The sequence below is a fragment of the Marmota monax genome, unplaced genomic scaffold (assembly GCF_021218885.2).
Source record: "Marmota monax isolate L192 unplaced genomic scaffold, Marmota_monax_Labrador192_F-V1.1 WCK01_AAM20220418_F8-fsc00004, whole genome shotgun sequence".
Taxonomy (NCBI): Eukaryota; Metazoa; Chordata; class Mammalia; order Rodentia; family Sciuridae; genus Marmota; species Marmota monax.
This window is the reverse complement of record NW_026692881.1, coordinates 17963349-17991122: the sequence shown is the minus strand read 5'-3', so window position 1 is coordinate 17991122 and position 27774 is coordinate 17963349. Positions and strand designations below refer to the sequence as shown.

The 27774-nt window shown below is 40.9% G+C and overlaps 2 protein-coding genes and 1 long non-coding RNA gene across 13 annotated transcripts in view; 2 read left to right on the top strand and 1 right to left on the bottom strand.

Moving 5' to 3' along the window:
• Armh3 (armadillo like helical domain containing 3) overlaps positions 1-24353 on the top strand; it is a 188716-nt gene extending 164363 nt beyond the window's left edge. For both annotated transcript variants that reach the window (XM_046450063.1, XM_046450062.2), the window contains 2 exons: positions 21849-21965; positions 23470-24353. In XM_046450063.1, coding sequence (XP_046306019.1) covers positions 21849-21965; positions 23470-23562 — 210 coding nt within the window. In that variant the 3' untranslated portion in view covers positions 23563-24353. The remainder of the gene's footprint in view (positions 1-21848; positions 21966-23469) is intronic.
• LOC124096287 (uncharacterized) overlaps positions 1-26882 on the bottom strand; it is a 35084-nt gene extending 8202 nt beyond the window's left edge. The window contains exons 1-2 of one of the 2 annotated variants that reach the window (XR_009227316.1): positions 26200-26882; positions 18676-25776 (exon numbers count right to left, since the gene is read on the bottom strand). This is a non-coding gene — a long non-coding RNA (uncharacterized LOC124096287). The remainder of the gene's footprint in view (positions 1-18675; positions 25777-26199) is intronic. The other variant, XR_006852831.2, reaches the window with a different exon arrangement.
• The window catches only part of LOC124096285 (Kv channel-interacting protein 2), a 54775-nt gene continuing 53817 nt past the window's right edge, over positions 26817-27774 (top strand). For 2 of the 9 annotated variants that reach the window (XR_009227313.1, XR_009227312.1), the window contains exon 1: positions 26824-27159. Coding sequence is in view for 7 of the 9 variants with exons in the window: in XM_058581253.1 (XP_058437236.1) it covers positions 27087-27159 (73 nt within the window). In the remaining 2 variants the exon portion in view is untranslated. Of the gene's footprint in view, positions 27160-27774 lie in introns of all 9 variants that reach the window. The other 7 variants (XM_046450053.2, XM_058581252.1, XM_058581253.1 and 4 more) reach the window with 6 other exon arrangements.

The following is a 27774-nucleotide window of genomic DNA, read 5'->3' as shown; positions in this document are numbered from 1 at the left end:
CAAAAGCTTGGTTTGCCATCTGTGGTAATATCAGGCTAGAAGTATCACTGTGCAAACTTTTATCTCTCTTATAAGCTTTGTGGAAATGTTTTTTGCTAAGTACCATAACAGTATTTTGACTTTTCATAGTGATCCTGCTTGAAGGATGTTGCAATCTTGAAATGACCTACCCAGCTAAAAACGAAGCTATTCATAGCCCACAAATGGGATTTCTGTTAAGGATCCTGTTTGTTAGGGAGGGATAAGTAAATGAGGCCTGGAGAGGAGGCAGAGACTTCATGTTGAGTTGCTAGTGAGTTAGCATCAGAGATAGTGTTTCTACTCTCCCTCTCTGAGATGTGATATGTTTCCAAGGAAAGAAACCTCAGGTGGAGAGTGCAGAGACATTAGCCTCTTGACTGGAGCTAGGCAGAGTGCCCTGCCTGCAATAAGTCAGAGAAGGAAAGGGTCTGATATGAATTTGTATGTGTCGTGTTTCCTATTACCTTGGTTGCCATTTAGTGTGATCGGATGCCTTTGTTGTACAGGTTAGGGCCCAGTGTGTGTTAGATCTGTAATTAGTGTAAAGAAAAACTTCACAAGGGGTGTCTAGGGCTTCAACCAAATAAGGTTGGGGTAGGGGGTGACAGCCCAGGGAAATTAAAGAAAGTCACTGTCACTACTCCTTGAACCATCTGATAGCCTCTCACTAATTACCCACTGTGAGGTTCATTATCTGGTCTGCCTTGCTGAGGGGCAAAGCTTACCTGCCAGATCAATAAATCTCAGGGCAGTAGAGAGCTCTCTGATAACTGGCCTGAACTGAGAGAACTGGCCAGCTTAAATTGGTTCGGAAAATTGAGTTTGGTCCTGAAGTATAAGAGATGAAAATAGAAAGGGGAAAGAAAAACACCCCCCCACACACACACATGCACACACACTTCTGCATATTGTATGCAGAGAAGCTATATAGAAGAAACAGCTACCTTTTAAAAAGCAGGTCATCACCAGGTATGGCCACACACACCTATAATCCCAACTACTCAGGAAGCTGAGACAGGAGCCTTGCAAATTCAAGGCTTTCTGGGGAATTTAGCAAGACCTGTCATAAAATAAAATTTTTAAAAGGGCTGCGATATAGCTTGGTGGTAGAGCACCATGAATGCAGTCCCTAGTACTGTGAAAAATAAGCGGGGAGGGATACTGGGGATATCTCTCAGTGGTAGCCCACTTGCCTAATAGCATGAGACCTTGGTTTTAATCACCAATAGCAGATGTCTTTCTGGAATCTGAGGTTTATGTTTACCTTTTGGATCATTGTTTCCAAACAATTATATCCAGTGGTGAAAGATTCAGGAGAAAGATTCAGGTTACCTTGGATAAGAAGTCACTGTAAACTTCCACTGGAGGGAGAGATACTCAGTGCAAGTCTGTTGTTTTGTTACAGGTTGCTATTTATTCTACTTCCTGTGCTGTTGGCTGTATTTTGGGTTTTTTGTTTGTTTGTTTGTTTTGTTTTGTTTTGTTTCTTGGTGGTGGTGGGAATTGAGCTCAGAATTGCTTAAGCACTTAGCCATACCTCCAACCCTTTTTGTCTTTTATTTTGAGATGGGGTCTCACTAAGTTGCTTAGGGCCTCACTAAATTGCTGAGGCTAGCCTTGAACTTGAGATCTTCTTGTCTCAGCCTCCTGAACTGCTGGGATTACAGTTGTGCCCCACCACTGCTGTGTTCTTTTGATGTTTTTTGTTTGTTTTTTAAGCCACATTGAACTAAAGTGTTCTGAAAAAGAACCAGTTCTACTGGGCATCATGCCTGTAGATTAGTTTTAGGTGGACACAGTATCTTTATTTTATTTTTATGTGCTCTTGTAGATATCTCTCAACTGGCGTATTTGGAGTGACTACATCAGCCCCCACCTGATCAGCCTAAGGAGGAAAAATACACCTCCTTTTTCTCCTTTGAACCTCCAGTGAAATATTATCTCATTACAAATCCATAAACAATTGTCTAATGACCCTTATTTAGAGTGTGTTTCCTCTAGGAGAGCCATTATTATCTCATATTAATCTTTCATGAAGAAGGAAAAGCAGAACCATCATTAGGAATATTAGCAAAGGCAGGAATCTTATAAGTCCCTGAGATTTACAAATGATTAAATTTGTCAGAAGGTCCAGGTAAAAACTAAAACTAAGTTCTATGAACTAAAAAATGTTCATAGGACTTATGCATGGTGGTGCATATATAGTCCTAGCAACTCAAGAAGTTGAGGCAGGAGAATCACACACCAGCCTCAGCAATTTAGTGAGGGTTTTATCTCAAAATAAAATTTAGAAAAGGAATTGGATGTAATCTAGGGCTTGCCTAGCATGTATAAAGCCCTGGGTCCAGTCCCCAATACCAAAATAAATAAACTAATGAATGATTTTATGATATGTAAATTATACCTTAATAAAAGTGCTAAAAGGAAAAAACCTGCCAAACTGTTTTCAAAAGTGGTTATACCATTTTTCATTCCACCCAATAGCATATAGTGTTTCCAACTACTTCATATCCTTGTCACACTTGGAATTATGAGTCTTTTTATTTTATCCATTCTAATGGGCATGTATGTAGTACATACATTCATTACAGTTTGTTTAGTTTTGTTTTGGGTTTTAGGGATTGAACCAGGGGTACTCAACCATTGAGCCACATCTCCAGCCCTTTTTTATATTTATTTAGAGACAGAGTCTTGCTAAATTCCTTAGGATCTTGCTAAGTTACTGAGGCTAGCTTTGAACTTGCAATCCTCCTGCCTCAGCCTCCCAGATCGTTGGGATTATAGGCATGGGCCACTGTATTCTGGCCATTACTTTTTTTTTCCCCCCCTGTGGTGCTAGGGATCGAACCCAGGGCCTTGTGCATGCAAGGCAAGCACTCTACCAACTGAACTATATCCCCAGCCCTACATTTTTTAAATATTTATTTTTTAGTTTTAGGTGGACACAATATCTTTATTTTATTTTTATGTCGTGCTGAGGATTGAACCCAGTGCCTCATGCATGCTAGTGAGCATTCTACCAGTGAGCCACAACCTGAGCCCCCCCTACATTTTTTTATTATTAGTTCTCTCTTCTCTCCTCCCTCCCTCCCTCCCTCTCTCTCTCTCTCTCTCTCTCTCTCTCTTTCTGTGGGGGGCAGTGGCGAGTACCAGGGATTAAACCCAGGGGTACTCAACCATTGAGCCACATCCCCAGTCCTTTTTTATATTTTATTTAGATACAAGATTAATATGAGATGATAATGGCTGTCTTAGAGGAAACACACTCTAAATAAGGGTCATTAGACAATTGTTTATGGATTTGTAATGAGATAATATTTTACTGGAGGTTCAAAGGAGAAAAAGGAGGTGTATTTTTCCCTCCTTAGGCTGATCAGGTGGGGGCTGATGTAGTCACAATTACTAAATTTTGGAGGCTGTCTTTGAACCCGAGTATCCTCCTGCCTCAGCCTCCCAAACCTCTGGGATTACAGGCATGCACGTCAGCTCCCAGCTATTATTAGTTTTAATTGGCATGATGGCTGGTACCATACGCAGCTTTTCATACATACGGCCATTATATATCTTCTTTTGAACACATAGATTATCTGAAGTGTCCAAACCATTTGCCTATTTTTGAAATTTGATTTTTTTTGGTCATTCATGAGTTTTTGTGTATTGTGGATACAAGTTCTTTGCTGTATATATTGTATTGCAGATATGTTCTCCGGGTCAAGAGCTCCCATTTGCATTTTCTTCATGATGTCTTTCAAAAACCAAACCTTTTTTTGTGTGTGTGTGTGTGTGTGTGTGTGTGTGTATGCTGAAAATTGAACCCAAGGGTGCTTAACCCACTGAGCTACATCTTCAGCCCTATTTAATTATTTTATTTTGAGACAGGGTTTCACTAAGTTGCCAAGGCTGGCCTCTAATTTGTGATCTTTCTGCCTAAACTACCTGATTTGCTGGGATTAAATGTGTGTGCTACCATGCCTGCCTTTTTCTAAGTTCTTAAAGTAAAAATTTAGGTCATTGATTTGAGATCTTTCTGATTTTCTAATATAAAAATTTAGTGCTGTGAATTTCCCATGTTAATAGCATCATATAGTTTTTTTTTATTTGTTTAATGTTTATTTTTTTAAGTTGTAGTTGGACATAATACCTTTATTTATTTATTTTTATGTGATGCTGAGGATCGAACCCAGGGCCTTGCACCTGCTAGGCAAGTGCTCTACCGCTGAGCCACAGCCCCAACCCATCACATAAGTTTTAATATGTTTTGTTTTCATTTTCATTCAGTTCAAAATATGTTTTGATTTCTCTTGTGATATTTAGAAATGCATTGTTTATTTCCATTGTTTGGGGATTTTCCAGATATATTTCTCTTACTGATTTCTTTTTTGTTTTGTTTTGTTTTGTTTTGTTATTGGTATTAGGGATTGAACAGAGAGGCACTTTACCACTAAGCTATATCTTAGCCCTTTTCATTTTTTATTGTGAGACAGGGTCTCACTGAGTTGCTTAGGGCCCCACTAAGTTGCTGAAACTGGCTTTGAACTTGGGATTCTCCTGCCTCAATCTCTCAAGCTGTTGGGATTACAGTTGTGTGTCATCACACCTCTCTGTTACTGACTTATTGAATTCCCTGGTGGTCAGACCTTGATGTGATTCCAATTTTTAGAAAACTTATTGAGATTTGGTTCTGGTTCCACATAGAATCTTCTGGTTGAATGTTCTATGTGTACTTGAAAAATATGTATTCTGCTATTGTTGAGTAGAGTTTCTATAAATACCTTTTAGGTCAAGTTGGGTTGATAGTGTTTAAATCTCTCTACTGACTTTCTGTCTGCTTGTCCTATCAGTTACTGAGAGTAGTATTGAAACTTTCAACTATAATTGTAGATTTTTCTTTTTCTTCTTTTGGCCTGTCAGTTTTGCTTCATTCAGAGTTCTGAAGCTCACATAAATATAAGGTACAGATACATATTGGCTTGTTATGTCTGCATAATGAATTGACACAGTTATTGATAAATTTTATTCTTTATGCCTGACACTGTAACTTTTTTTTTTTTAGGGGAGTGTACCAGGGATTGAACTCAGGGGACACTCAAACACTGAGCCATATCCCCAGCCCAGTTTTTTAGTATTTTATTAGAGACAGGGTCTCACTTAGTTACTTAGTGCCTCCCTGTTGCTGAGGCTGGTTTTGAACCCTTGATCCTCCTGTCTCAGCCTCCCGAGCTATTGAGATTACAGGCATGTGCCACCACACCCAACCTGTTCCTTATTTTAAGTCGTCTTTGTCAGAAATTGATATAGCAATTTTACTTCCTTTTTTGTTTTTATTGTTGTTGTTGCAGTAATGGGGATTAAACCCAGGGTTTAATGAGCATGCTAGGCATATACTCTACCACAGAACTATATCTACCAAGCTATATCCCCAGCCCCTCCTCCTGTCTTTTAATTAGTATTTGTATACCATATCTTTTTTTTTTTGGCTTGGTTTTTAGTTATACATGATATACTATCATGTATAATAGTAGAATGTATTTTGGCAGAATATACATACATAGAGTATAACTTATTCTATTTAGGTTCTCATTCTTGTGGTCATACGTGGTGTGGTACTGTGATTCTTTTTACATATTTTTAGTTTCAACTTGTATGTTTATATTTTAGATGTACTAATTTGGTTTATTTTAGTGGATTACTTTTAGACAGCTCATAGTAATGTCTTGATTTGGGAGGCTGAAGCAAGAGGATCACAGGTTCTAATCCAACCTCAGCAACTTAGAGAGACTCTCTCTCAAAATAAAAAATAAAAAGGCTGCAGATGTAGTTCAGTGATAGATCAGCCATGGGTTAAATACCCAGTATCAAAAAGGGGGGGGGGGGTGGATAGAGTCTTGATTTTATTAATCCAGTCTGACAATCTTTGCTTTTTAATTGGAGTGTTATATTTAATTTATTTACAATATAGCTGAGTTAAAATTGACCTATCTGCTTTTCACTATTTCTCTGGTATTTCTTATTGTTTTGTTGTGGGTTTTTTTTTTTTTAAATGATTCCATTTTATGTCCACTTTATTTTTATTTTATTTTATTTATTTATTTTTTGGTATCGGAGATTGAACCCAGCAGTGCTTAACCACTGAGCCACATCCCCAACCCTTTTTTATATTTTACTTTGAGACAGGGTCTCACTGAGTTGTTTAGGGCCTTGCTAAATTGCTGAGGCTAGCTTTGAACTTGCGATCCTCCTGCCTCAGCTTCTGGAGCTGTTGGGATTTCAGGTGTGTGCCACCACACCCAGCTCTACTCTATTTTTTTAGCTATCCTCCTTTATTTTATTTTTTTTAGTGACTCCTCTAGGGTATAGAATATATATATTTTTTTCTTCAGTACTAGGAATTGGACTCATGGCCTTGCACATGCTAGGTAAGCATTCTACCACTTAACTACATATATCCACATTCCTTTTTCAAATTCTTAATAGCTACCATTCTGGCTGTAGATGAAATCTCAGAGTAGTTTTGATTTGCATTTCTCTAATTGCTAGAGATGCTGAACATTTTTTCATATATTTGTTGATTGATTGTATATCATCTTCTGAGAAATTTCTGTTCAGTTTCTTGGCCCATTTATTGATTGGTTTTTTTGTTTTTTTGCTTTTTATTTATGGTGTTAAGATTTTTGAGTTCTTTTTTTTTTTAAGAGAGAAGGAGAGAGAGAGAATTTTTTTTTAATATTTATTTTTTTTAGTTTTCAGTGGACACAACATCTTTGTTTGTTTGTGTTTTTTTTTTTTTTTTTTGTATGTGGTGCTGAGGATCGAACCCCCGGCGGCATGCATGCCAGGCAAATGCGCTACCTCTTGAGCCACATCCCCAGCCCATTGAGTTCTTTATATATCCTAGAGATTAGAGCTCTATCTGATGTGCGTGTAGTAAAAATTTGCTCCCAATCTTTAGACTCTCTGTTCATCTCACTGATTGTTTCTTTTGCTGAGAAGCTTTTTAGTTTGAATCCATCCCATTTATTAATTCTTGATTTTATTTCTTATACTATAGGAATCTTATTAAGGAAGTCAGGCCTCATCCGACATGATGGAGATTTGGGTCTACTTTTTCTTCTATTAGGTGCAGGGTCTCTGGTTTAATTCCTAGGTCCTTGATCCACTTTAAGTTGAGTTTTGTGCATATGGATTTCATTTTGTTGCATATAGATTTCCAGTATTCCCAGCACCATTTGTTGAAGAGGCTGTCTTTTCTCCAATATATGTTTTTGGCGCCTTTGTCTAATATAAAATAACTGTATTTATGTGGGTTTGTGTCTGCGTCTTCTATACTGTACCATTGGTCTACAAGTCTATTTTGGTGTCAATACCATGCTGTTTTTGTTACTATAGCTCTGTAGTATAGTTTAAGGTCTGGTATAGTGATGCCACCTGCTTCACTCTTCTTGCTAAGGATTGCTTTAGCTATTCTGGGTCTCTTATTTTTCCAGATGAATTTCATGACTGCTTTTTCTTTTTCTATGAGGAATGTCATTGGGATTTTGATTGGAATTGCATTAAATCTGTACAGTGATTATGATAGTATGGTCATTTTGACAATATTAATTTTGCCTATTCAAGGACAAGGGAGATCTTTCCATCTTCTAAGATCTTCCTGAATTTCTTTCTTTAGTGTTCCATAGTTTCATTGTAGAGGACTTTCACCTTTTTCATTAAGTTGATTCCTAAGTATATATATTTTTTGAGGCTATCATAAATGGGGTAGTTTTCCTACTTTCTCTTTTAGAGGATTTATCACTGATGTACAGAAATGCTTTTGATTTATGGGTGTTGATTTTATATCCTGCTACTTTGCTGAATTTATTTATTAGCTCTAGAAGTTTTCTGGTGGAAATTTTTGGATCTTCTAGGTATAGAATCATATTGTTGGCAAATAGTGATAGTTTGAGTTCTTCTTTTTCTATCCGTGTCCCTTTATTTTCTTTCTTCTAATTGCTCTGGCTAGAGTTTCAAGGACTGTGTTAAATAGAAGTGATGAAAGAGGACATCCCTGTCTTGTTCCAGTTTTTAGAGGGAATGCTTTTAATTTTTCTCCATTTAGAATTATGTTGATTCTTATCTTTAAGTCTATTGATGTGATGAATTACATTTATTTATTTCCACATGTTGAACCAACCTTGTGTCCCTGGGATGAACCCCACTTGATCGTGGTGCACTATCTTTTTTATATGTTTTTGAATTTGATTTGCCAGAATTTTATTGAGAATTTTTGTATCTATGTTCATTAAAGATATTGGTCTGAAGTTTTCTTTCTTTGATGTGTTTTTGCCTGGTTTTGGAATCAGGGTGAGATTGGTCTCATAAAATAAGTTTGGAAGTTTTCCTCTTTTTCTATTTCATGAAATAATTTGAGGAGTATTGGTATTAGTTCTGCTTTGAAGGTCTTTTAGAACTCAGCTGTGTATCCATCTGGTCTTTGGCTTTTCTTGGTTGGTAGGCTTCTGATTGTATCTTCTATTTCATTGCTTGAAATTGATCTGTTTAACTTGAGTTCATCCTGGTTCAATTTGGGCAAATCATATAACTAGAAATTCGTTGATGTCTTCAATATTTTCTATTTTATTGGAGTACAAATTTTCAAAATAACTTCTAATTATCTTCTGTATTTCTGTAGAGTCTGTTGTGATAATTTCTTTTTCATCATGGATATCAGTAATTTGAGTTTTCTCTCTCCTTCTCTTTGTTAGCATGGCTAAGGGTTTATCAATTTTATTCATTTTTTTCAAAGAACCAACTTTTTGTTTTGTCAATTCAAACTAATGTTATATGCTTTTATAACATGTAATAACCTTGCAGTAGTATATTTCCATTTCCCCCCTTATGTTATTGTCATATATTTTTCTTCTATGAATTTGGTAAATTTCACAATACATTGTTATTCTTTTTTGTTTTAAAATATCAATTGTCTTTTTTCTTGTTTTTACTAGTTACCCATATATTTATCATTTCTAGTGCTTTAGCTCCTGCTTATAGATCTAGATAATATAATTTTTCTTCTGCCAGAAGAACTTTTTTTAACCTCTCTGTAGTGCAGGGACCATTGGCAACACATTCTCTTGGAGTGTTTGAAAAGGTCTGCATTTCATCCTCCTTTCTGATGGATTTGTTTGTTTGTGTGTTTGGTACCAGGAATTGAACCATTGGTGCTTTACCCCTGAGCTACATTTCCAGTCCTTTTAATTTTTGAATTTTTTGTTGTTGTTGTTTAAAACTTATGAATGTTCCTTTTATTATTATTATTACTATTATTAGCTCTAATCAGTTATACATGACAGTAGAAAGCTCTTCAATTTATAAGTTGCTGAAGGCCTTGCTAAGTTCCTGAAGCTGGCTTTGAACTTGGAGTCCTCCTGCCTCAGCCTCTCAAGTTACTGGGATTGATTACAGGCATGTACCATTAACTCAGCTATCTGATGGATATTTTTTGCTGAATTCTGAGTTAACAGTTTTATTGGATATCATTTCATTGTTTTCTGGCTTGCATACTTCCTGTCAAGAAATGTGAATTCTCATTTTGTTCCTCTGTATATAATGTTCCTCTAGCTGCATTTAATATTTTCTCTTTAAATCTGGTTTTCGTCAATTTTATGATATGTGCCTTTTATCTACCATTTTAGTCTTCATTATGTTAATGGTTTTCTGTAAATACTTGGACATTTTTATGATAACTCTTTAAAAAATGTTCTTGTTGGTAATTCCATCGTCTCTCTCATTTCTGAGTTTGCTTCTATTGACTGATGTTTCTCTTGGTTATATATCACATTTTTCTGCTTCTTGATATATCTGGTAATTTTTTTATTGGATACTGAACTTTGTAATTGTTATGTAGTTAAGTGTTAGATTTTGTTGTCTTTCTTCAAATAGTGTTGGACTTTACCTTGGAAAGCAGCTCAGTTGTTTGTGGAACAGCATAATCCTTTCAAAACTTCTTAATCTTCATTTGGGTAAGTTTAGAGTAGCCTTTGCCATAGGGCTAGTTTAGTGCTACTACTAAGATGTGATTGGTCTTGTGTGTATCTCTCTCTCTCTCTCTCTCTCTCTCTCTCTCTCTCTTGATTTATTTGTTTGTGTTTATTATTGAGCTAAGGATTGATTAAACCAGGGTCTCATACATTACATGCTGGGCAATTATTGTACCATGGTGTCTCTTTTGATTCCCTAGTCAAGTGCTCTCCACTCTGGATGGTCACAATTCAGGTATCTCCCAGTCCTTTATGAACTCTGAGAATTGTTCAGCTTATAGACCTTCAGTCTTTTTAAGATTTTTTAAAAACTTTTTTGGTCTGACCTGATTGAATTAGACTCTACATGTATATAGTCATTATTTACCAATGGTTCCAAGAGAAACAGTATGCAAAATTTAGAAGCTTTTTCTCTATCTCCTTCCTCTCTTATGATCTACGTCACAGATTTCAGCTTCCTTTCTCTCTCCAAAGTCATACACCTCTTTAGCCCAGCCAGAACTTCATGCTTGCCTTGTTTTCTTTTTCTCAGAATTCCTGTCCTGTCCTGTACTGTCTGCTATCCAGTGTCTAAAAACAGTTGGTTCATTTCCAGTTCTCAGTTACTCCAGCATGACTGAAGTGGAACTCCTAAACTACTTTAAAGTATTACAATATTCCCTGAATTACCCAGCTGAATTTTTAAAAATTCCATACACTTTTAGAGAACTCTCCCTTGCATTAACTATTTATTTTGTCTTTTCCTACTTCATTCTCTTTCTTCCTTCTTCTTTTTCTAGTTTCTACTAGAGAAAGTCTTGAATGTATATTAGAAACTCTACACACACACACACACACACACACACAAATGCACACACAGTAGTGAGATGTGACCTCACTAAATTACCCAGGGAGACCTTGAACTTGTAGTCATCCTGCCTCTGAGTAGCCTGAAGTTATAGGTGTGTATCACCACACCCAGCTATTTTTATATCTTTTAAAAGGTAATTCACTGAAAGATATTTCCTTTTCCCATTTTTCCCTTCTATTATTGGACCCAAGTTCCAGCCTTAACACTGATTATTTTTAAAAGCTTGACCCTCCAGTCTTTGCAAACACAAGGAGAGCACCAGGCACAGTGGCATATACTTGTAATCCCACTGATTCCAGAGACTGAGTTGGGAGGATTGCAAGTTCAAGGCCAGCCTCAGCAGCTAACAAGACCCTGTCTCAAAATAAATAATAATAAAATTGGCCAGGTATGTAGCTTGATGGTAGAGCACCCCGGGTCACTGAGTTAACCCCCAGTACACACACACACAAAAAAAAAACACCCACATATATATGTGAGCATGAATGTTTTTTGTTTTTTGTTTTTTGTTTTTTTTTTTTTGCAACATAGTCTGTACTATTTTGTCCTTTCAACTGTCACTTTTTTCTTTTTTTTGGCACTTGGGACTGAATTCAGGGGCACTTTCTTACTGAGTTATAACCCCAGCCCTTATTATTTTTTATTTTAAAACAGGGTTACTAAGTTACTTAGGGGCACACTAAGTTGCTCAGGCTGGACTCAAACTCATTACCCACCTGTCTCAGCCTCCCAAGTCACTGGGATTAGAGGCATGTGCCAATACTCACTGTCCATGAGGACATGGACCAAGCATTGTCCAGTATAAGAGTATAAACAGACAGCATCTAAAGGAAGTTAATAGTCTCCCCTGAGTACTAGTTTCACTTGGAGCTCATAGATCTGATTGTTTCTTCTTGTCTTCTGAGGTGCAAATCTTTTGGTTGCTATGCTGAACAGGTACTAAAAATAGCTTAGCAAGACTTTGAACTTGTGTGCTGAGAGATCACTATGTGTGTCTGCTTAGATTGTTTTGGACAGTTAGCTAATGAATATACTGCATAGATATTAAAGGTGAGGTGAATTTAAGTAGTTAAAATTTGTCTCTAAATTGAACCCACTGCAGAAGGGCATTTCAGGATGCATCAAAACATTTCTGAGGAAGTAAATCTATAGTTTGTATATTAGGGAAGTAAAATGATATTCTTTCCCATCTTTTGTTCATCCTTTCTACGGGACTTTTTTTTTTTTTCCTAGTGTCAGTATTGAGCCCAAATGATCTGCCTTTCAGGTGATTGGGTCTGGTAGTCCTTACAGCAGCTGTCTCAAAGGTTCTGCTATATTAGTGGAGAATTTTGTACTCAGATTTAGCTCCCAGAAAGTGGAAGAAGTAGGAGACAAAAGACATCTGGCTTCCTTAATTGTCTCTGTCTTAAAAATTGTGACACTGTTTCAACCTCTGTGCTCATTCACTGTTTGGTTATGCTGCTGACTTGCAAACCATGTGTAGTGCTGTTGGTGCCCCTGTATGTGTTTATGTGTTTTGTGTGTCTATTCATGGTTTTTTAACTTGATTCTTCAGTCACCCTATTCATGGTGATTTATATTGCTTCATAAAGGCAGTATTGACTCTGAGTGCTTTAGAGACCTATCAGGGTGCTAAGACAGTGCTTAGTGTTAGACTGTCAAGGTCTATTTCTAATCTTACCATGTGACCTTTATGAGAGATTCCTTTCCTTTTTGGTTGACCCTGTGTTACTAAATTAGTCCACAATGTTAAGTGTTTACTATTTCTTAGGACTCTATTAGGTATTATAAAAAATCTATAATGTAACACTGGGTCCCTTCCTTTAGGGTGATAAGCATCTAACTATGATAAATTTCAGTGAGGAAATCAGTATTAGTAGTAGTAGTAGTAGTAGTAGTAGTAGTAGTAGTAGTAGAATGTTTGTTTCTCCAGAAGAGAGTCTGCCACTATACCTGCCTACACCTGCTAGTGCACAAGCTCTAGGGCAGTTATGTTCTTTTCTCCAAAGTAAATTCCTCCATAGAAAGCCTGTAGGATATAGATATCTTCCAGAAAAATAGGGGAGATGGGAGAGCTTGCTTGTTTATGGCAGGAGTTAGCAGAGAAGCTATGAAAACAGGCCAGTTTTCCCAATTTCAGGTCCTAAAAAATAGTCATAGGGTCATATGAGGGTGAAAGAAAATAATAATAGTAACAGCTACAGTTCTTAAACACTTTCTGTGTATCAGGCACTACACTTGGCACCTCGTATTCATTGCTTATTTAGTCCTCAGAACTAGCTCTATATGTTTAACATATTGTTATGCCCATTTTAAAGATCAAGAAACAGGCTCCCTCAGCTGGTAAATGGTGAAGATGGGATATGAGTCCAGGAAGAATAGCTCTTAAGCTGTACTCTTTTCTTCCTCCCTCTACCCCCCTCCCTCTCTTTTTTTTAATATTTATTTTTTAGTTTTAGTTGGACACAATATCTTTATTTTACATTTATGTGGTTCTGAGGATTGAACCCAATGCCTCATGCATACTAGGCAAGCACTCTACCACTAAGCCATAACCCCAGTCCTTTCTTTCTTTCTTTTACTGGGGATTGAACTCAGGGGTACTCCACCACTGAGCTACATTACTAGTTCTTTTTATTTTGTATTTTGAGGCAGGGTTTCACTAAATTATTGAGGGTCTCATTAAATTGTGCAGGCTGACCTCAAACTTGCAATCCTCCTGCCTCAGCCTCACAAATCATTGGGATTATAGGCATGTGCCACCACATCCAGCTCCATCCATACTCTTAACCACTATGTTGTTTTGGAAATACTAGCTATTGGATAAAACTTTTTTTGGCACCCAGGTACAAGTAGACCCAACAGCTAGGGTCTTGCTTACATAATGTCTTTACAGTGCTTCTTATCTAGCTATAGTCCTGAATTTAGAACAGTAAGTATGGATTATGGAAAAACAATCGGTTTTTGCTTTTCTCTGATCAGAATTCCTCTTCCAAGCTGTCCAGCACCTGGCTACCACTTAACTTAGTTGTGATCATGCCACTGAGAGGCTGTCCTTAGGCTGGTGAAATTACAAGGTTAATACAGACCTTTTGTGCTTTCTGTGAGAAAACAGAGCTCTCTTCATTGGGAAATATTAACAGTCTGGGGAAGGTCTGGATTTAGGAAAGTAAAGGAAGGGTGGGAGGCTAAATTAAGTATTTTCAAAGGAAATGAAAGATTGGACCTTCTATTTTTCTTTCAGTCTCTTGTCAAAGTATAGATTATTTCAGCCTTATAACAAATCCAGAGAAGGAAGTTAAGCAATGATTGCCTAAGTAGGTCATTCTCATTTTTATAGGAAAAGGTAACTTCCTTTAAGTTGGAGGAAGTTTACTGGGTATTAAAAGAAGAAAGGCTTTATCTTTCCTTGCTAAGAAATGGTAGGTATATTTGACTTGTTATATTATTTCTCTGCAGATGATAAGAAAACCCCAGTGCATTTACCACAAAAACTACCTGTAGCTACTTAGACCTTCTTCTTCTTTATAGCAGTCTATTTGGGTGCAGGCCAGTGGATAAGCCACTGACCATTTATGAAGACCTACTGTGCACTCGGCACTGTTTCTTTTAGGGATGGGACATTATGATATGACCAAGAGGTCAGAACAGTGAATATTTTTTAGGGGTGTGCTAGGGAGCAAATCTGAATATCCAGACTTTGGTTCTATGGGTGCCAGGATAGGTGCATCCAAAATCCTGAACCATCATGAGGAAAGACATTTCCTCTGCCTTAGACTAAATTTTTTCATTATGTCTCTATCATCAACTTGTAGAACATGCAATATCTGCCTGGCCCTTTTTAACTGATGGGAGAGAGAAGCAAGGGCATGATCCAGACTTACACATGATAATGTTCTTGTTTAAGGTTTCAGAGTTGATCCATCTTCAGTGGGAGAGATAGTCAAAGTTTATCATGAAAATTTTCTAAAAAGCCTTTTTATCTTTTATTCCTCCTAATTCCCTCTTATATCTGTGTCAAACCATACATGTCTTGTGTGTGCGCGCGCGCTTGTGTGCATGGTGCTGGGGATTGAACCCATGGCCTTGTGCATGCAAGGCAAGCATACTACCAACTGAGCTATAACCCCAGCCCTGTGTCATACCATCCAGACATAAATTTTTCTTTGATTATGTTTGACAGGATTCAAACAGAACTACATGGAAGTAGAACAGAATGATTACAGTCTCTTTGGGAGAATAGAAGTTTAGCCTTGAAGTATGAGCATTCATTATAGAAGGAATTTATTAAATCCTTTTAACACTTACCCCAAGTATGAAGTCCAGGATGGCTGCGGCCCCAAAAGCCCAACTGAAGATTTATGACCCTTGAATTTCATGCTTCTAAATGAATATTGTGCTGGGTGTGGTTGCACATGCCTATAATTTCAGCTCTTTGGGAGGCTGAGGTAGGAAGATTTGCAAATTGAAGGCCAACCTTGGTAATTTAGTGAAACCTTATTTCAAAATAAAATTTTAAAAAGGGCTGAGGAAGAAGCTCAATGATAGATTGCTTACCTAGTATGTGCAGAGTCTCTGGGTTCATTCCTCAGTAAGAGAGAGGGGTATATTTGACTTGTTATATTATTCCTCTGCAGATGATAAGAAAACCCCAGTGCATTTACCACAAAAACTACCTGCAGCTACTTACTTGGGAGGCTAAATTAAGTGAAGCAAGGGCATGATTCAGACTTACACATGATAATGTTCTTGTTTAAGGTTTCAGAGTTGATTTAAATTAAAAAAAAAAAAAAAAGGACTGGGGGTACAGCTCAGTGATAGAGTACTTCCCTGGCATGTACCCGGCCCTGTGTTCAATCCCCAGCACTGCAAAACATAAAAATAAAACATAAATGAGAATTGCATAATTAAGATAGCAACCCAAGGGCTGAGGTTGTGGTTCAGTGGTAGAGCGCTTGCCTACCATGCGATAAGGCGTTTGATTCTCAGCATCACATACAAATACATAAAATAAAGGTCCATCAACAACTAAAAAATATTTGAAAAAAAAATAGCAACCCAAATCAGACTTTGCTAATTATGAGTTTTAAACTATACCAACTATCAACAGGGTTGAGTGGATCTTCAGTGGCTACTGGCAGAAATTAACAAGTCCTAGAACTCTGAGGAGCCTAGTTATCATTAAAGCTCAAACATGAAACCAGGCCTTCTTCCCAGCTCTCCACAGATTTAGACTTCCTATTTCTTAAAAGGAGTGAGTTTGAATTCCTTGAATCTTTGGTCTCTGAAAAACACCTTTTTTTTTTTTAAGTTGTCAATGTGCCTTTTATTTTATTTATATGTGGTGCTGAGGTTCGAACCCAGTGCCTCACACATGCTAGGCAAGCTCTCTACCACTGAGTTACAACCCCAGCCTCCTCTAAAGAACACCTTTAATCTGTAAATCCAAGAACATGTCCCAGAACATGTTCCAGATTAGACTAGCCTGCTAATACAAATAGGACACTGAATTGGTTGTCTAATCCTGTTTTGTGACTTTGGGAAATTTGTAATATTTCTAGACATCTATTTCTTCTTCTGTGAAATGAGGGCCATGAACTAGTATGCAATTTCAAAGGTTCCTTCTGGAACTATTATTTCTGTTGTTCTGTCCCTATGGTAACACTTTGGCATAAAAAAGTGTGGCTGCCTTCCATGTCACTATCCTTACATGCTAGGAAAATTAAGGTTCTTCTGGCCACCATTTAACCAGCTGATTCATCTTATTTGAATGTATCACATACTTTCTATTTCCATTTTTCTTTTTTCTTTTTCCTGTTCTTTTGTTTTCTTCTTAATTGCCTTTATTCACTTGGCACCTTCTATGTATTAGATCCTATCATTTATATTTTTACATTTATTTTTATATATTATCTCTAATCTTTAAAATATTATAAGAAAATATTATGACTTTTTCATAGTTAAGGACTAAAAGTCAGGTCAAGTTTGAATCTAGATTTCTGATCTGATAGTCTCTTTTCATTACCTCCACTGCCATCTTCCTGGCCTATGTGTATTTCCTATTCTAAAAAGGAAGTCTTTCTGTTGCTATTCGTGGGCTCATCTTTATTTGGCAGTCTGGCTTCTAGGGCAGACCATACATGTTGCCCTGATTGAGAAATAAGTCATACTTTAGACATCAGTTTAAATTGAGAGAAGATAATGAAAACAAGTTTGCTGATAGGACACATCCTATTACTTAGTTGTCCTTCTCTGCTGGGAATTCAGGCCAGTAGATTTGAGAATGAGCAGTTTTTCAGGCCCAGAGCAAAGCCTTCTGGCATCAAGACTGGATAGCCATCACCAGAAACTTTTCAACTTGGGAATTCTTGTTTGTGGCTGTCTTCAGGCTAGAAGATATTTCCTGTTTCAAAGGTCCTACTTTGGGGGGAAAAAAAGGCAGGAGGTAGTGGGGTGGGCCTGGTGGCAGATAACCATAATCCCAGATATTCAGGAGGCTAAGTCAGGAAGATTGCAAGTTTGAGGTCAGATTGGGCAATTTAGTGAGACCCTGTGACAAAATAAAATGTAAAAAAAGGACTGAGGGAAGGCTGGGGTTGTGGCTCAGAGGCAGAGCATTTGCCTAGCATGCGTGAGGCACTGGGTTCAACCCCAAGCACCATCTAAAAATAAAAAATAGAGATATTGTGCCTATATATATATATATATATATTTTTTTTTTTTTTTTAAAGGACTGAGGATAGAGCCTGGTGCTAGAGCATTGATACATTGGATACTGAACAGTCTAAAGAATGCATATTGAATGTTCTCAGGGAAAGGAGTGTGTCTTTTTTTTTTTTTTTTAATGTTTTTTAGTTGTAGGTGAACACACTACCTTTATTAAGTTTATTTATTTATTCTAATTTGTTATACATGACAGCAGAATGCATTTCAATTCATAGTACACATACAGAGCACAATTTTTCATATTTCCTGTTGTACACAAAGTAGAGTCACACCATTCATGTCTTCATACATATACTTAGGGCAATGATGTCCATCTCATTCCACCATCTTTCCTACCCCTACGCCCTCTCCCTTCCCAATACCTGTATTTTATTTTTTATTTGTATGTAGTGCTGAGGATCAAATCCAGTACCTCACACATGTGAGGCAAACATTCTACCACTGAGCTACAACCACAGCCCCAAGCAGTACATGTGTCTTAAACCTCGTCAACAATTTTGAACTAACCTAATGCACTGGAATATCATCTACTTTACATCATCGATGATATCTTAATCCTGATGTGGCCAAGAGCCTCACAGTCTGTATCATGTGAAGTTGAGTCTTTAGGAGCCTCTTTGCTCATTTTTCTTTAACCTGTAGTCCTGTGCACTACCAAAGTTGTAAAGGTTAGTATTGCATACTGGGCACTCTGTCTTCCGGCTCATGCATTGTTAGTTATACTTAGGACAGTGTGGTCCTTATTGCAGGCTTCTTTTCACATCAAATAGAAATGTTTCCGCTTCACCAGAATCTGCCATTGGCTAAGTGAAGATGTGTGAAACCCTAGCTCTTGGCTTATGATTAGAACTATCTGGAGACAATCAGAACTTCCAAACACCATTAGTAACTATAAAATTAGAACCACTTATTGACTATTCATTATGTGCCAGCCATTGGACAATCCTTATCTCATTCATCTTTACATCATTCTTTTAAGGTAGTGCTATCCCCTTTTACAGATATAAAAACTGAAACTCAAAAAAATAAAGAAAATTACATAAAATTACATAAATTTACCTGGTTAATAAGTGCTTGCCGAGCATGTACAAGGCCCTGGATTCAACCCCCAGTAGCACATATACACATAGAGTGGAACTCCAATTCAGTTTGTTTCCTTACTTTCTCTTTCTTCTCTCTTTTCTTGGTCCTGGAGATAGAACCCAGAGATGCTTCACTACTGAACCACATCCCCAGTCCTTTTTTTAAATTTTGAGACAGGGTCTCACTAAATTGCTAAGGCTGGCCTTGATCCTTCTGCCTCAGCCTCCCAAATTGCTAAAATTACAGGCATGTGCTACCATTCTTGGCTCAAGTAAGTTATTTTTCTATCAGGCTCTTACCAGGACCCAAGTTCCTGTCTACTAAGGGTCATAAGTAGTGTAAGGGTTCCTTAAAGATTATGTCTTGTAGGTGATTTCTGACTTTGAAGCTATTTGAGCTAAGGTAGTGGGCCTAGTTCTAGGAATCCCACAAGCCCAACAACTGATGAAAGAGGGTTTGTATGTGCTTGGGGACTAGACTGTTACCTGATGAATTGGGAAGGGATCTTAACCTGATAGGGGCAATTGGAGTTACCAGGAAGCCAGATCCCAAGGCTGTAAATTAGGGTAAAGTCTAAGGTCTTTTTCTTTTTCCCCCTAGTGATTGAACCCAGGAGTGCTTTACCACTGAGCTACTGCCCCTACCCTTTTTATTTTTTTATTTTTCAGACAGGGTCTGGCTAAGTTGCTTAGGCCCTCAGCCTTCCAAGTTGCTAGAATTACAGGAATGCACCACCGGGCCCAATAAAGCCTAAGGCCTTTAAACACAATCTGAGAAATTACTCTTGCCACACCCCAAGCCAGTGTTGAAGCTCAAATGGCACATGTTCCTAAAGTCTTTTACTCCAGAAAGCAAAATCCCAGACTTGGCAAGTGCTCTGAAATGCTGAATGAGTTGAGGCCCAGACCTGAGCTTAGAGTGTGTTCTCTTGCAAGTAATTGAGAGGTGATGAGGGCAGGAGACGGTAGAGTCTAGATGAGCTGATGGACAACTTTTTGCTAGGTAAAAGAGAAAGAAAGACCAGGGAAGGAGGAGGCAGCACTGGGCAATATCCAGATAAGAGTGGAGCCGTAATCATGCACTGCGTAATAATCCAGCCAGGCTTCTGGTTTCCTTCTAAGGAGCTAGTAGCTCAGGAGCCTTTTCTGCTTTGAACTTCCTGTAACAAACTGTACTAGGCTATACTTTGAAAAGCCCGCCTTACTGAGAAAGGAAAATTCCCTGTTAAGTAAGACCTTAGACATTCCATTCTTCCCTGGCAAGAGGAGAATGTCTAGGTGATCAAGGGAGTCTTGGAGGCCTTAGACTCTTGGGGCATAGTTAGAAGGTAGAGACATCTCTTAACATACTGCACCTTTTTCTCAGAAATTGGCTTTGACGTGGTTTTTGTCTTTTAGTACCTGACACCTTTTTAAGGAAAGCCAAGCCCAGGTTGCTGGGTCATAGGCATTGCTGAGGCTGCCCATATTTCAGGACTTAGGAAAACATGTATTACTTTATTTTGCTTGGTTCCTTGGGGATGTTTCCATCTTGGAGAAAATTTTGCCTTTTTGTGGGTTTGAGTGTGGGTTTGAGCCATTCACTTCTGAGCCAAGACTCTGGCTCAAGTATATAGCCCATGTTCTTGATAAGACTGGATTATTTTGTGACTGCTCTTGCTGGGCTGTGGTCTACCTACCTACAGAGCTGACAATTGGAATTAGAAGCAAAGGAACCAGCTTGTCTTAGGGTCTGTGGGAAAGAGCCAACAAAATTATTTTATGGAGCTGAGAATGTCTGGAAGGAAGAAAACTGGGCCAGAGCTGTGCCCTAGCTATCCCTTCCTTCTGAACTGAAACTCAGAGAACTCTGCCTTAGGGACACAAGTTTTACCAGTGCTCTCTAGCTCATCTCTTTCCTCAGGAATTCTTGGCAGACAGAAGTGTTTGTTACCAAGTAAAGTCAGACCAAACACAAATTTAGAATGGTAAAGGAACAGTCCAGAGATACCTTTGTACTCCTTTGGAATCTATTCTCAATCCCTCTGACCTACCCTGACTCTGGCTTATTCTCTACCACCCTGCAGAGCTAACAGTCCCTCATCACTCATTTCTTCTCCTCAAGCTCCCTCCTGAGCAGGGAGTTCTCCATGATGTCATAGGCTTTCCTACAGGTCAGATAAGTGCCCTTAAACTACCAAAGTGAATAGTCATTCCCTCTCCTGGTAATTCTTTTCTGCTCAACTCACTTCTGCCTACTTGATGTAGTGCCTCTCCCCTGCCAGACCTTGCCTTTATTTGATGGTCTTATAAGTTGAAGTCACATCAGGCCTAGCTATAGTAGTCCTTTCCTTCTTAACCAGTGGTACCCAAGGTTCCCAGAGTCAGCCGAAGTCTGAATCCTCCCCCTGACATTCAACAATGTCTTTCTGTTGAAGAGAGAGATCTCTCATCAAAACAAAAACTATAGGGCTGGGGATGTGGCTCAAGCGGTAGCGCGCTCGCCTGGCATGCATGCGGCCTGGGTTCGACCCTCAGCACCGCATACCAACAAAGATGTTGTGTCCGCCGCCGAGAACTAAAAAATAAATATTAAAAATCTCTCTTAAAAAAAAAAAAAAAACTATAGCTCAGTCTTGAAAGTATGCCCTATACCCAAAGGCTTGGATGTCCAAAAGTTTCATCCACACAATGGGTAGGAAGGCTGAGTTGGCATCAAGAGATTAAAAACAAGTGGCATTTGGTGCTAAGGAATATTCCAGGACTGAAGAAATGTAGTTCCAAGAAAAGGAGAAGCAAGAAGACACTGGCAAAGTCTGACACTGACAATCTGGCCAGAGAAAGCTTCAGGATGAGGATGACAGCAAAATTATAGTATCAGGAATATGAGTGACCTCAGGCATTCACAGTTCTGTTACTTCTTCTCATGTTCTTTTATCATACCCAGAGTAAACATCCTTGGTGGCCAGGCTAGGTTGGTAAGGAAAGGAGGGGAATAGAAGAGATTAGGAAGTAATGTTCCCTGTGGCCTGGCTTTTTTCTGGATGATAAGTAGTGAGCCAGGGTCTTTTGGAGGTATCACCCTAGACTGAATCCAACCCAATAAGGTAGCAATGTGGGGCTAAGGCCCATGATTTACATGGTCCATGCTCTGCTCTTTACCTCCCTCAGGTGCTAGAGGTAGTACGAGCCAACTATGACACACTCACACTGAAGCTGCAGGATGGCCTGGACCAGTATGAGCGCTACTCAGAGCAGCATAAGGAAGCTGCCTTCTTCAAAGAGCTGGTGAGTACTCTGCCCCTGGCTCTGCCTATGTTTCTTGGGGGCCCATTCCCAGCTACTAGGTTCTGTTTGTAGGTGGACATTTAGGGAACAGCTGCAGTTTGCCACAGGCTAAGACTAGAAGGGTCTGCTGGGATCCAATATAAAACTTCTCTACCAAAACAGTTCAGGAGGAGGCAGTGAGAGAAGAAAATATTCCCAGTGCAGTACCTCCTCTGAAGCCATGGAGACAGCCCTTGCACAGCTCCAACTGGGCCTGGGATTTGACGTGTGTTCCCAGTGGTAGTTCTGGCTCATTGCTCTTTATCAAGGCCTCAGAGCAACTAATGAGGATAATGAGAATCAATTATTCACTTCTTCCTAAATTCCTAACTGGTTCCTAGTCTGAGTGCCCTCCTAATATAGTTCTCTAGTTTTTACTCCCTATACCCACTCCTACTCTCCAATCACTCAGCTTCCTACAGTCCCCACCCTTGGCTACCCAGAGCCAGTAAGCATTTTCTCTGCCTCCTACTCCACCTCCCAGTCAGCATCTCCACAAAACTGATCTCTCCCTATTAATTGTCCCTTTTCTGCCCTGTGATCAGAGCTGCTCTCAGGAAAAATTCAGCCTCCCTATAGTCCTACCACACCACCTGCTTGGTTTACATAAACTTTCTGGCTGGGAACTAAGACCAGGACACTGAGGCCTCTGTACCTACTTCCCATGTCTTTAGACTTCCCTCTGCTGGAGTATAACTTCCAGTGGCCCAGCTTTTACTTCCCCACACCACATCCATCCACAGTGAAGGTGCTAGATTTTAGATCATGTCTTGTGCTAAACACAGCCCAAATCTGACCCTGACATGACCTCCTCAGGATTTCTCTGGTGTGAGTTAGTTGGGAACAGGGAAGCCATTAGTGTAAGGATATAGCAAGTAAGAGTATTTTTATGGGGTAGTTGATGAGTCTTTATGTCCATGTTGGGGAATTACTGGGGACCAGCAATTAACTATTGGGAGATGAAAAAGATTGTGAAGGAGAATTAGAGGAGCTCTGTCTTTAGGCTCTTTGGTGGTAGCCTCTGCCTTACTCAGCTCTCCTGTCTGCACTTCTGGCACAGGGATGCAAAGTGAGTCTGGTCCAGTTGGGAGTTAATGAACTTGAGTTGCTTGCAGTTTGCCACGCTGTTCTTTCCTGTTTCCTACCTAACAACTTTATTAACTTTTCTACAGCAAAGCAGATTTTAGGGCTCAGGACACACACTATCTCCTCCCCCCACCCTTTTGTTTCTCATAAACATATACATGGATGAACCTCCTTGCAGAGTCTGCTAGATTCCTTGTGGAACCCTCTCATAATAGAGAGTTTGGCCCTCTCAGCAGTTCTCCATAGGTCTTTCCCCTGCTAGCATGGTGGATACTTCCTTAGCCCTGTGCCACAGGCACTGCCGTCTGCTGTTTGTAACTGACTATGTCCTGTTTTCTCTCTTTCTGTGCCTTCCCACCTTACCCCTACCCTTTCCCAGGTTCGATCCATTAGCACCAATGTCCGGAGGAACCTGGCCTTCCACACACTCAGCCAGGAGGTCCTGCTAAAGGAGTTCTCCACTATCTCCTGAGGCCATGCCCACCTGACAGCCACTGACTGCCCTTACTCATGAGGCTCCTGAGCTGGATGGGTGCAAGGGGAGAGGGGGCTGCCTCCAAGATTGGAGAGAAACAGATACTGAGTTCTCCTGGTGAAGGCCACACTTCAGTGAAGCTTGGACAGCAGGGGCAAGCCAGGGATGATCTTATTTGGGGAGGAATGGGTGGGCAAAAGGAGAGACATCCAAGAACATGGGGACTTCTAGATGGGTCCCCTGGACACCCCCTCACATTTCCAATTAACTTTACAAGTTGTGACTTCTGGCTGATTTTCAGAAGCTGATGGGGCAAGCCTCAGGAGAGGCCAGGACCCTGAAGGCTAATGGCTTTCCTTGGCTTCTGAAAATAGATCAACTTTCAGACATACCAGGAGCCATATCCTGTTCCCTTTAAGCTTGGAGCTGAGCTGGGTTTGACATCTGTGTCCTTACCCTGCTAGGACTCTGTCCAGTCATTAGGACCCTCAGGTCAGGCTTAGGATAGGATAGGATAGGAGTAGGGCACTTCCCCCCCCCCCCCAATTCAAAGTCGATTCCTGTAAGAAACTGGAGGCTGGAATCTACGCAGTGCTCACTGTCTGGCCACCACTTTCTGAATTTTAGTTTTGGCACCAGAAATACCTGTTAGCTTTCCCTTGCCTTCCAGCCCATTGACTCATCAGCATAAAAGGCTTACAACCTTAGCTTTGCATTTTTAGTTTGGTTTAAACTGTCTTTAGGGTGTGCACAAAATAAACATTGACAGGTTTTCTGGAGCCCTTAAAGTGCCTACTTTGCTGGTTCCCTTTCCAGCAGTTTTCCCATCTTCTCAGCCACCCCCTCCCACTGGGGGCCTCTCCTGCCTCTGCTGAGCTCCCCTCCACATGTTCCACCCCCTCACCCTGCTGTTGTTTACATCCAGCCTGCTTAAGAATTTCCTCTGGGGAGGAATCTGTTCCTGCTATGGTCTGGTGCCCCTGAGAGGGAGAGAACCTGCTGGGAGCAGGGTGCCCTCCATCTGAAAAAGGCCAGGTGAGCATTATGTATAGGGCCTTCACCCTATCTACCCATATTCTGGGTGGGACCATGGGCAAATCTCCTGATCTTCGGGAAGTCAGTCTGTGGTTCCTCCTTTGTATAGCCTCCACAGGACCATTGTAGGTTTTGTTTTTTTTTTTAAACTCCACAGCTACCTCCAAAATAGCTGCTGCTATAAGACTCTCCCTTTCTAAAGCCCTTAGGATGGCAAGGAGCAAGCAGGCGCAGAAATAATTGGATAAAGTGCAGAAATCCAGCTGTGAGAACAGGTGTGAGACCTCCCTAGCTGTTATCCAGTTAGCCCTGTATCTCTTTGGTATACTTGCCCTCCCTGGGAACCATAGTTGTGGCTCCAACTTTGAGCAGATAAGCATTAGTTTCAGAGAATCCACCAACAGACTCCCATGCCTAGATGTATGATCTGAAGAGATCATGGACTGGGTCTTCTCTGATCACTAATCACTGTATGGATAGCTCAGCCTGTGACATTAGTTTTTTCCAAGGTGATAAACCCCAGAACAGCTGGATCTGGAGCTGGTGGCAAATTGAAGTTATTAAAAATTGATCTGTGTGGGACAATCTTCTTAGTGTCCCCCACCCCCTTAATCTATGTGGCCCAGACTCAATTCTCAGAGACAGAGTTAAGGTAATCTCCCAGGTGTTGGTCCCATCTGGCTAGGAGACCCCTACCTGTCCTTAACTCTCCTCCTGAGTGTCATGGCATTAGTAGAGGACAGTTGAGCTCAGACACTTGTAGCCTCCCTTGCTTTCTGGATGGAAGAAGGCAGAATACAATTCCCTTATCTCCACACTTTGTTGTGTTGATGTCAGCAAGTCCTTTGGGCTCCTTCTGGATTCCTGCCAGCATTTCATATAAAGTGAAGAAAGGCAGGTCTAGGACATGGGTCACTAAGCAGAGGACTTCCTTGCCTTCCCTTGATACAGTCCATCTCTTGACCTTATTTCTTCACATACACCTATTCCAAGAACTCCAAACAGGAGTTCCCATTCTCTTCCAGAAATCAACCTCAAAAAGAGTTGCCCATGCCCAGCCTCTGTGCCAGGTATTTGGAGGCTTCTGCAGAGTCAGAGGAGAGCCAGAAGCAGGGTATTGCTCCCAAAAGACAATTCCTGCTGGGTTGATTGAAACAAGTGGTTGGAAATTAAATCCTGTTGAAGAGATTAAATGTGCTGGGGTCACTTTAGCTGAAGCTTTTGTTCTCAGCAAGCCACTTCTCAAGACCCACCAAACACCATCCACCCATTCTTATGGCAGGGTTTGGGGACAGAGACTGTGTTCTTGGCTAGGAGCCCAGGAAGTATCCTGGGGGCAATTCAAACACATTGAGACTAAGGGAGCCCAGCTCTGTGCTGTCCCTACTTTCAGAAAAAGAGCTAATCTTAAGTGGAGAGGGCTTCATAAAGGGGCATTACTTGTCCACTCTGTCCTCACCCAGATCCCCAAACCCTTCACTACCTCCCTAAATCTGCTGGAAAACAAGGAATCTAAGATAGGGTAGGTGACAAAAGAGAAGGGCAGAAAAGTTGAAAGGAAAAAGGAACAAAAGAGCAAGGAAGTCTTGAGAAACTGACCTGGTTCACTGTTTTTCTTATCTTCATGGATGGCCAAGAGGGTCATTATTAGATCAGGGAAGAAGGCCCCCTGGGAATGGATGATATCCAGACAGGGGGCCCTAAGTGAGAGTGACATCCTGCTGGAACTTGAGGCAACAAAAAATTGTCTACAGCGCCTGTATCAGAGAACGGGTGGACTTTTCTCTGCATACTCTTCCCACTTGAAGCTGAGAGAAGCAGGGTGGAGACGGGGGACTGGCTGGAACTGGCAGGAGGAACAAACAAAATAGGGGCTGACATGGAGAAACGAACAGGGAACCCAGAGGCATAACCCAGGCTCTGACTCCACCAGACAGTGCTGATGGTAGGGGAAGAGGGTGTCTGAAAATTGTGGGCGAGGTTTCCTCACAGTGGGGTCTCTGGCCCCGCTCTCTCTTGCACCCCAACATCGGTGGCTTGAGGTTTAGAGGTGGTGTTGCTGGGAGATGGTCTCCCTCCCTGCACTTTGCAGTTCACCCTTTCACCGGAGCCTCCCCCGAGCTGTAGAGGGTGGGGGGCGGAGGTAGGGGGAGCCAATCCCAGCAGCGCCAAAGAGGGGAGGCGGCAGTGACAGCCGCGGGGAGGGGGCGGGAGGAGAGAGGCGGATCGCTCCTGCTCAGAGCTCAGCTCCACTCTGCCTCTGGCTCTGCGCTCATTTGCCGCCCAAGCCTCCTGCTCCTGCCCCGGGACCCCCTAGGTTGGGCCTAGAACCCCTCTGGTCCCCAGACTAGCCCCCCAACCTTTGGCTCTCCCGGTCCCCAGCCCCAACGGTGCCCTAGGCCGCCAGGGGGCGCCGTGTGAGCGCCCTATCCCGGCCACCCGGCGCCCCCTCCCACAGCCCAGACGGGAGTGGGGCGCCGGGGGCCATGCGGGGTCAGGGCCGCAAGGAGAGTTTGTCCGATTCCCGAGATCTGGACGGCTCTTACGACCAGCTCACGGGTGAGTCAGTGGCGCAGGGGTCACGGGAGGGAGGGTGGATTCCATCCCCCCAGACCCTTCCACCTCTCCTACCCTGACTTGCTCCATACCTGCTCTCTACCCCATTCCCAGGCACTCTCCCAGCTGGTCTAGGCAACTGGATACTGGGGTTCGAAGCCTTGAGTTCCATAGGGGTGGAGGGACAAGTGGGGCAGGTGTGGAGAGGCAGCAGGTGTGGGCGTGTGTGACACAGGGCTGGGAGTGTGTCTGGAGTGGGAGGTGTTACGTGAGTGAGCGCTTATCATTCCTATGTGTGTCTGCTTTATGTATGTGTGTGTACCTCCCACAGCTGGTTGCCATGTGCCTTGGGCTTGGTGACAACCAGGGTGAGTGTGAGTGCATGTGGCAGTGCAATTTATGATCTTGTCTGATGTTTGAATGAGGCTATGTAGGACGCTGGTTGTACTTAAGTTGTTTTGACCATGTGTCTTTGTTGTATGTGCAACTATAGGCTTTGAGTGTATGATTCTATGTGAGGTGACATGTGACAACGTATTAGGGCTTCATTTACGGTGGTATGTCTCTTTATAAGACTATGGACTGTGAACCTCCTGGAATGAACAGTTGTTAAAGTGG